Below are 10000 nucleotides of genomic sequence, written 5' to 3'. Positions count from 1 at the left end.
ACTAATGCTGGGTCTTAATGGTCTCTACTCTAGACATGTCTGTCCTACTAATGCTGGGTCTTAATGGTCTCTACTCTGGGTCTTAATGGTCTCTACATGTCTGTCCTACTAATGCTGGGTCTTAATGGTCTCTACTAATGTCTGTCCTACTAATGCTGGGTCTTAATGGTCTCTACTCTAGACATGTCTGTCCTACTAATGCTGGGTCTTAATGGTCTCTACTCTAGACATGTCTGTCCTACTAATGCTGGGTCTTAATGGTCTCTACTCTAGACATGTCTGTCCTACTAATGCTGGGTCTTAATGGTCTCTACTCTAGACATGTCTGTCCTACTAATGCTGGGTCTTAATGGTCTCTACTCTAGACATGTCTGTCCTACTAATGCTGGGTCTTAATGGTCTCTACTCTAGACATGTCTGTCCTACTAATGCTGGGTCTTAATGGTCTCTACTCTAGACATGTCTGTCCTACTAATGCTGGGTCTTAATGGTCTCTACTCTAGACATGTCTGTCCTACTAATGCTGGGTCTTAATGGTCTCTACTCTAGACATGTCTGTCCTACTAATGCTGGGTCTTAATGGTCTCTACTCTAGACATGTCTGTCCTACTAATGCTGGGTCTTAATGGTCTCTACTCTAGACATGTCTGTCCTACTAATGCTGGGTCTTAATGGTCTCTACTCTAGACATGTCTGTCCTACTAATGCTGGGTCTTAATGGTCTCTACTCTAGACATGTCTGTCCTACTAATGCTGGGTCTTAATGGTCTCTACTCTAGACATGTCTGTCCTACTAATGCTGGGTCTTAATGGTCTCTACTCTAGACATGTCTGTCCTACTAATGCTGGGTCTTAATGGTCTCTACTCTAGACATGTCTGTCCTACTAATGCTGGGTCTTAATGGTCTCCTACTCTGGTCTCTAGACATGTCTGTCCTACTAATGCTGGGTCTTAATGGTCTCTACTCTAGACATGTCTGTCCTACTAATGCTGGGTCTTAATGGTCTCTACTCTAGACATGTCTGTCCTACTAATGCTGGGTCTTAATGGTCTCTACTCTAGACATGTCTGTCCTACTAATGCTGGGTCTTAATGGTCTCTACTCTAGACATGTCTGTCCTACTAATGCTGGGTCTTAATGGTCTCTACTCTAGACATGTCTGTCCTACTAATGCTGGGTCTTAATGGTCTCTACTCTAGACATGTCTGTCCTACTAATGCTGGGTCTTAATGGTCTCTACTCTAGACATGTCTGTCCTACTAATGCTGGGTCTTAATGGTCTCTACTCTAGACATGTCTGTCCTACTAATGCTGGGTCTTAATGGTCTCTACTCTAGACATGTCTGTCCTACTAATGCTGGGTCTTAATGGTCTCTACTGACATGTCTGTCCTACTAATGCTGGGTCTTAATGGTCTCTACTCTAGACATGTCTGTCCTACTAATGCTGGGTCTTAATGGTCTCTACTCTAGACATGTCTGTCCTACTAATGCTGGGTCTTAATGTCTGTCCTCTGCTGGGTCTTAATGGTCTCTCTAGACATGTCTGTCCTACTAATGCTGGGTCTTAATGGTCTCTACTCTAGACATGTCTGTCCTACTAATGCTGGGTCTTAATGGTCTCTACTCTAGACATGTCTGTCCTACTAATGCTGGGTCTTAATGGTCTCTACTCTAGACATGTCTGTCCTACTAATGCTGGGTCTTAATGGTCTCTACTCTAGACATGTCTGTCCTACTAATGCTGGGTCTTAATGGTCTCTACTCTAGACATGTCTGTCCTACTAATGCTGGGTCTTAATGGTCTCTACTCTAGACATGTCTGTCCTACTAATGCTGGGTCTTAATGGTCTCTACTCTAGACATGTCTGTCCTACTAATGCTGGGTCTTAATGGTCTCTACTCTAGACATGTCTGTCCTACTAATGCTGGGTCTTAATGGTCTTACTCTAGACATGTCTCTCCTACTGCTGGGTCTTAATGGTCTCTACATGTCTGTCCTACTAATGCTGGGTCTTAATGGTCTCTACTCTAGACATGTCTGTCCTACTAATGCTGGGTCTTAATGGTCTCTACTCTAGACATGTCTGTCCTACTAATGCTGGGTCTTAATGGTCTCTACTCTAGACATGTCTGTCCTACTAATGCTGGGTCTTAATGGTCTCTACTCTAGACATGTCTGTCCTACTAATGCTGGGTCTTAATGGTCTCTACTCTAGACATGTCTGTCCTACTAATGCTGGGTCTTAATGTCTCTACTCTAGACATGTCTGTCCTACTAATGCTGGGTCTTAATGGTCTCTACTCTAGACATGTCTGTCCTACTAATGCTGGGTCTTAATGGTCTCTACTCTAGACATGTCTGTCCTACTAATGCTGGGTCTTAATGGTCTCTACTCTAGACATGTCTGTCCTACTAATGCTGGGTCTTAATGGTCTCTACTCTAGACATGTCTGTCCTACTAATGCTGGGTCTTAATGGTCTCTACTCTAGACATGTCTGTCCTACTAATGCTGGGTCTTAATGGTCTCTACTCTAGACATGTCTGTCCTACTAATGCTGGGTCTTAATGGTCTCTACTCTAGACATGTCTGTCCTACTAATGCTGGGTCTTAATGGTCTCTACTCTAGACATGTCTGTCCTACTAATGCTGGGTCTTAATGGTCTCTACTCTAGACATGTCTGTCCTACTAATGCTAATGCTGGGTCTTAATGGTCTCTACTCTAGACATGTCTGTCCTACTAATGCTGGGTCTTAATGGTCTCTACTCTAGACATGTCTGTCCTACTAATGCTGGGTCTTAATGGTCTCTACTCTAGACATGTCTGTCCTACTAATGCTGGGTCTTAATGGTCTCTACTCTAGACATGTCTGTCCTACTAATGCTGGGTCTTAATGGTCTCTAATAGACATGTCTGTCCTACTAATGCTGGGTCTTAATGGTCTCTACATGTCTGTCCTACTAATGCTGGGTCTTAATGGTCTCTACTCTAGACATGTCTGTCCTACTAATGCTGGGTCTTAATGGTCTCTACTCTAGACATGTCTGTCCTACTAATGCTGGGTCTTAATGGTCTCTACTCTAGACATGTCTGTCCTACTAATGCTGGGTCTTAATGGTCTCTACTCTAGACATGTCTGTCCTACTAATGCTGGGTCTTAATGGTCTCTACTCTAGACATGTCTGTCCTACTAATGCTGGGTCTTAATGGTCTCTACTCATGTCTGTCCTACTAATGCTGGGTCTTAATGGTCTCTACTGACATGTCTGTCCTACTAATGCTGGGTCTTAATGGTCTCTACTCTAGACATGTCTGTCCTACTAATGCTGGGTCTTAATGGTCTCTACTCTAGACATGTCTGTCCTACTGTCTGTCCTACTGTCTGTCCTAATGCTGGGTCTTAATGGTCTCTACTCTAGACATGTCTGTCCTACTAATGCTGGGTCTTAATGGTCTCTACTCTAGACATGTCTGTCCTACTAATGCTGGGTCTTAATGGTCTCTACCTAGACATGTCTGTCCTACTAATGCTGGGTCTTAATGGTCTCTACTCTAGACATGTCTGTCCTACTAATGCTGGGTCTTAATGGTCTCTACTCTAGACATGTCTGTCCTACTAATGCTGGGTCTTAATGGTCTCTACTCTAGACATGTCTGTCCTACTAATGCTGGGTCTTAATGGTCTCTACTCTAGACATGTCTGTCCTACTAATGCTGGGTCTTAATGGTCTCTACTCTAGACATGTCTGTCCTACTAATGCTGGGTCTTAATGGTCTCTACTCTAGACATGTCTGTCCTACTAATGCTGGGTCTTAATGGTCTCTTAATGTCTGTCCTACTAATGCTGTCTTAATGGTCTCTACTCTAGACATGTCTGTCCTACTAATGCTGGGTCTTAATGGTCTCTACTCTAGACATGTCTGTCCTACTAATGCTGGGTCTTAATGGTCTCTACTCTAGACATGTCTGTCCTACTAATGCTGGGTCTTAATGGTCTCTACTCTAGACATGTCTGTCCTACTAATGCTGGGTCTTAATGGTCTCTACTCTAGACATGTCTGTCCTACTAATGCTGGGTCTTAATGGTCTCTACTCTAGACATGTCTGTCCTACTAATGCTTAATGGTCTCTACTCTAGTCTGTCCTAATAATGCTGGGTCTTAATGGTCTCTACTCTAGACATGTCTGTCCTACTAATGCTGGGTCTTAATGGTCTCTACTCTAGACATGTCTGTCCTACTAATGCTGGGTCTTAATGGTCTCTACTCTAGACATGTCTGTCCTACTAATGCTGGGTCTTAATGGTCTCTACTCTAGACATGTCTGTCCTACTAATGCTGGGTCTTAATGGTTCTATGACATGTCTGTCCTACTAATGCTGGGTCTTAATGGTCTCTACTCTAGACATGTCTGTCCTACTAATGCTGGGTCTTAATGGTCTCTACTCTAGACATGTCTGTCCTACTAATGCTGGGTCTTAATGGTCTCTACTCTAGACATGTCTGTCCTACTAATGCTGGGTCTTAATGGTCTCTACTCTAGACATGTCTGTCCTACTAATGCTGGGTCTTAATGGTCTCTACTCTAGACATGTCTGTCCTACTAATGCTGGGTCTTAATGGTCTCTACTCTAGACATGTCTGTCCTACTAATGCTGGGTCTTAATGGTCTCTACTCTAGACATGTCTGTCCTACTAATGCTGGGTCTTAATGGTCTCTACTCTAGACATGTCTGTCCTACTAATGCTGGGTCTTAATGGTCTCTACTCTAGACATGTCTGTCCTACTAATGCTGGGTCTTAATGGTCTCTACTCTAGACATGTCTGTCCTACTAATGCTGGGTCTTAATGGTCTCTACTCTAGACATGTCTGTCCTACTAATGCTGGGTCTTAATGGTCTCTACTCTAGACATGTCTGTCCTACTAATGCTGGGTCTTAATGGTCTCTACTCTCTAGACATGTCTGTCCTACTAATGCTGGGTCTTAATGACAGACATGTCTGTCCTACTAATGCTGGGTCTTAATGGTCTCTACTCTAGACATGTCTGTCCTACTAATGCTGGGTCTTAATGGTCTCTACTCTAGACATGTCTGTCCTACTAATGCTGGGTCTTAATGGTCTCTACTCTAGACATGTCTCCTACTAATGTGGGTCTTAATGGTCTCTACTCTAATGTCTGTCCTACTAATGCTGGGTCTTAATGGTCTCTACTCTAGACATGTCTGTCCTACTAATGCTGGGTCTTAATGGTCTCTACTCTAGACATGTCTGTCCTACTAATGCTGGGTCTTAATGGTCTCTACTCTAGACATGTCTGTCCTACTAATGCTGGGTCTTAATGGTCTCTACTCTAGACATGTCTGTCCTACTAATGCTGGGTCTTAATGGTCTCTACTCTAGACATGTCTGTCCTACTAATGCTGGGTCTTAATGGTCTCTACTCTAGACATGTCTGTCCTACTAATGCTGGGTCTTAATGGTCTCTACTCTAGACATGTCTGTCCTACTAATGCTGGGTCTTAATGGTCTCTACTCTAGACATGTCTGTCCTACTAATGCTGGGTCTTAATGGTCTCTACTCTAGACATGTTCCCTGTCCTACTAACCTGCTGGGTCTTAGGATGGTCTTAATGGTCCAGAGATGACTAATGCTGGGTCTGACAAATGCTGTTAAAGACTGCTGTTAAAATGCTGGGTCTTAATGGTCTGAGTTAAAGACTGTTCAACAGCTTGGTCAGGCCTCATAAGGCCTCAGGGGTTTAAGTGGAGCTGACCAGGGGTGTATCGAACCACCATAAGCAGGTAAACAAATAACAGACAGAGTTGTAACTCTCCCCATCTCCAGCTCCTCTACTCTGAGTTGTAACAGAGTTGTAACTCTCCCCATCTCCAGCTCCTCTTCTCTGAGTTGTAACAGAGTTGTAACTCTCCCCATCTCCAGCTCCTCTACTATGAGTTGTAACAGAGTTGTAACTCTCCCCATCTCCAGCTCCTCTACTCTGAGTTGTAACAGAGTTGTAACTCTCCCCATCTCCAGCTCCTCTACTCTGAGTTGTAACTCTCACCATCTCTAGCTCCTCTACTCTGAGTTGTAACTCTCACCATCTCCAGCTCCTCTACTCTGAGTTGTAACTCTCTCCATCTCCAGCTCCTCTACTCTGAGTTGTAACAGAGTTGTAACTCTCCCCATCTCCAGCTCCTCTACTCTGAGTTGTAACTCTCCCCATCTCCAGCTCCTCTACTCTGAGTTGTAACAGAGTTGTAACTCTCCCCATCTCTAGCTCCTCTACTCTGAGTTGTAACAGAGTTGTAACTCTCCCCATCTCTAGCTCCTCTACTCTGAGTTGTAACAGAGTTGTAACTCTCCCCATCTCCAGGTCCTCTACTCTGAGTTGTAACAGAGTTGTAACTCTCCCCATCTCCAGCTCCTCTACTCTGAGTTGTAACTCTCCCCATCTCCAGCTCCTCTACTCTGAGTTGTAACTCTCCCCATCTCCAGGTCCTCTACTCTGAGTTGTAACTCTCCCCATCTCCAGCTCCTCTACTCTGAGTTGTAACAGAGTTGTAACTCTCCCCATCTCCAGCTCCTCTACTCTGAGTTGTAACTCTCCCCATCTCCAGCTCCTCTACTCTGAGTTGTAACAGAGTTGTAACTCTCCCCCATCTCTAGCTCCTCTACTCTGAGTTGTAACAGAGTTGTAACTCTCCCCATCTCTAGCTCCTCTACTCTGAGTTGTAACAGAGTTGTAACTCTCCCCCCATCTCCAGGTCCTCTACTCTGAGTTGTAACAGAGTTGTAACTCTCCCCATCTCCAGCTCCTCTACTCTGAGTTGTAACTCTCCCCATCTCCAGCTCCTCTACTCTGAGTTGTAACAGAGTTGTAACTCTCCCCATCTCCAGCTCCTCTACTCTGAGTTGTAACAGAGTTGTAACTCTCACCATCTCCAGCTCCTCTACCTGAGTTGTAGTTGTAACAGAGTTGTAACTCTCCCCATCTCCACCTCCTCTACTCTGAGTTGTAACTCTCACCATCTCCAGGTCCTCTACTCTGAGTTGTAACTCTCCCCATCTCCAGGGCCTCTACTCTGAGTTGTAACAGAGTTGTAACTCTCTCCAGCTCCTCTCTCTGAGTTGTAACAGAGTTGTAACTCTCCCCATCTCCAGCTCTTCTACTCTGAGTTGTAACTCTCCCCATCTCCAGCTCCTCTACTCTGAGTTGTAACTCTCCCCATCTCCAGGTCCTCTACTCTGAGTTGTAACTCTGACCATCTCCAGCTCCTCTACTCTGAGTTGTAACAGAGTTGTAACTCTCCCCATCTCCAGCTCCTCTACTCTGAGTTGTAACAGAGTTGTAACTCTCCCCATCTCCAGCTCCTCTACTCTAAGTTGTAACTCTCACCATCTCCAGCTCCTCTACTCTGAGTTGTAACAGAGTTGTAACTCTCACCATCTCCAGCTCCTCTACTCTGAGTTGTAACTCTCCCCATCTCCAGCTCCTCTACTCTGAGTTGTAACAGAGTTGTAACTCTCCCCATCTCCATCTCCTCTACTCTGAGTTGTAACTCTCCCCATCTCCAGCTCCTCTACTCTGAGTTGTAACAGAGTTGTAACTCTCCCCATCCCATCTCCAGCTCCTCTCCAGCTCCTCTACTGAGTTGTAACTCTCCCCATCTCCAGCTCCTCTACTCTGAGTTGTAACTCTCCCCATCTCCAGGTCCTCTACTCTGAGTTGTAACTCTGACCATCTCCAGCTCCTCTACTCTGAGTTGTAACAGAGTTGTAACTCTCCCTATCTCCAGGTCCTCTACTCTGAGTTGTAACTCTCCCCATCTCCATCTCCTCTACTCTGAGTTGTAACTCTCCCCATCTCCAGGTCCTCTACTCTGAGTTGTAACAGAGTTGTAACTCTCACCATCTCCAGCTCCTCTTCTCTGAGTTGTAACAGAGTTGTAACTCTCCCCATCTCCAGCTCCTCTACTCTGAGTTGTAACAGAGTTGTAACTCTCACCATCTCCAGGTCCTCTACTCTGAGTTGTAACTCTCACCATCTCCAGCTCCTCTACTCTGAGTTGTAACTCTGACCATCTCCAGCTCCTCTACTCTGAGTTGTAACTCTCACCATCTCCAGCTCCTCTACTCTGAGTTGTAACTCTCCCTATCTCCAGGTCCTCTACTCTGAGTTGTAACAGAGTTGTAACTCTCCCCATCTCCAGCTCCTCTACTCTGAGTTGTAACTCTCCCCATCTCCAGCTCCTCTACTCTGAGTTGTAACAGAGTTGTAACTCTCCCCATCTCCAGCTCCTCTACTCTGAGTTGTAACTCTCACCATCTCCAGCTCCTCTACTCTGAGTTGTAACTCCCCATCTCCAGCTCCTCTACTCTGAGTTGTAACAGAGTTGTAACTCTCCCCATCTCCAGCTCCTCTACTCTGAGTTGTAACTCCCCATCTCCAGCTCCTCTACTCTGAGTTGTAACAGAGTTGTAACTCTCCCCATCTCCAGCTCCTCTACTCTGAGTTGTAACTCTCCCCATCTCCAGCTCCTCTACTCTGAGTTGTAACAGAGTTGTAACTCACCATCTCCACCTCCTCTACTCTGTTGTAACTCACCATCTCCACCTCCTCTACTCTGAGTTGTAACAGAGTTGTAACTCTCCCCATCTCCAGCTCCTCTACTCTGAGTTGTAACTCACCATCTCCACCTCCTCTACTCTGAGTTGTAACAGAGTTGTAACTCTCCCCATCTCCAGCTCCTCTACTCTGAGTTGTAACTCACCATCTCCACCTCCTCTACTCTGAGTTGTAACTCACCATCTCCACCTCCTCTACTCTGAGTTGTAACAGAGTTGTAACTCTCACCATCTCCAGCTCCTCTACCCTGAGTTGTAACTCTCCCCATCTCCAGCTCCTCTACTCTGAGTTGTAACAGAGTTGTAACTCTCCCCATCTCTAGCTCCTCTACTCTGAGTTGTAACTCACCATCTCCACCTCCTCTACTCTGAGTTGTAACAGAGTTGTAACTCTCACCATCTCCAGCTCCTCTACTCTGAGTTGTAACAGAGTTGTAACTCTCCCCATCTCCAGCTCCTCTACTCTGAGTTGTAACTCTCCCCATCTCCAGCTCCTCTACTCTGAGTTGTAACAGAGTTGTAACTCTCACCATCTCCAGCTCCTCTACCCTGAGTTGTAGTTGTAACAGAGTTGTAACTCTCCCCATCTCCACCTCCTCTACTCTGAGTTGTAACTCTCACCATCTCCAGGTCCTCTACTCTGAGTTGTAACTCTCCCCATCTCCAGGGCCTCTACTCTGAGTTGTAACAGAGTTGTAACTCTCACCATCTCCAGCTCCTCTACTCTGAGTTGTAACAGAGTTGTAACTCTCCCCATCTCCAGCTCTTCTACTCTGAGTTGTAACTCTCACCATCTCCAGCTCCTCTACTCTGAGTTGTAACAGAGTTGTAACTCTCACCATCTCCAGCTCCTCTACTCTGAGTTGTTTCCGACACTTGAGAGAGACACGCTGCTCCTTGACGTCCTGCAGAGTGTCATTCCTCACTGTAGTACTGAGACAGATCACTACATCCATTCTGTGGGACAGACAGAGAGAGAGAGAGACAGAGAGAGAGAGAGAGAGATAGAGAGAGATAGATATATATAGACAGACAGACAGAGAGAGAGAGAGAGACAGACAGACAGACAGAGACAGAGAGAGAAGAGACGCAGACAGAGAGACAGAGAAAGAGACAGACAGACAGACAGAGAGACAGAGAGAGACAGAGAAAGAGACAGAGACAGAGACAGAGAAGAGGACAGAGAAAGAGAGAAAGACAGAGAAAGAGACAGAGAAAGACAGAGAAAGAGACAGAGAGAGAAAGACAGAGAAAGAGACAGAAAGACAGAGAAAGAGACAGAGAGAAAGACAGAAAGAGAAAAGAAAGACAGAGAAGAAGAGACAGAGACAGAGATACAGAGAAAGAGACAGAAAGACAGA

The 10000-nt window shown here is 45.4% G+C and overlaps 1 protein-coding gene across 1 annotated transcript in view; it reads right to left on the bottom strand.

Moving 5' to 3' along the window:
• Positions 1-9595, bottom strand: part of LOC135567216 (Golgi apparatus protein 1-like) — a gene marked incomplete at its 3' end in the record, with an annotated part of 17783 nt that extends 8188 nt beyond the window's left edge. Inside the window, exon 1 of the mRNA XM_065014636.1 lies at positions 9479-9595. Within this exon, the coding sequence (XP_064870708.1) occupies positions 9479-9595 (117 nt within the window). The remainder of the gene's footprint in view (positions 1-9478) is intronic.
• Positions 9596-10000: the final 405 nt, after the last annotated feature.

The sequence above is a fragment of the Oncorhynchus nerka genome, unplaced genomic scaffold (assembly GCF_034236695.1).
Source record: "Oncorhynchus nerka isolate Pitt River unplaced genomic scaffold, Oner_Uvic_2.0 unplaced_scaffold_2358, whole genome shotgun sequence".
NCBI classification, from domain to species: domain Eukaryota; kingdom Metazoa; phylum Chordata; class Actinopteri; order Salmoniformes; family Salmonidae; genus Oncorhynchus; species Oncorhynchus nerka.
The sequence above is the reverse complement of the archived record's forward strand: the minus strand, read 5'-3'. Positions and strand labels throughout refer to the sequence as shown.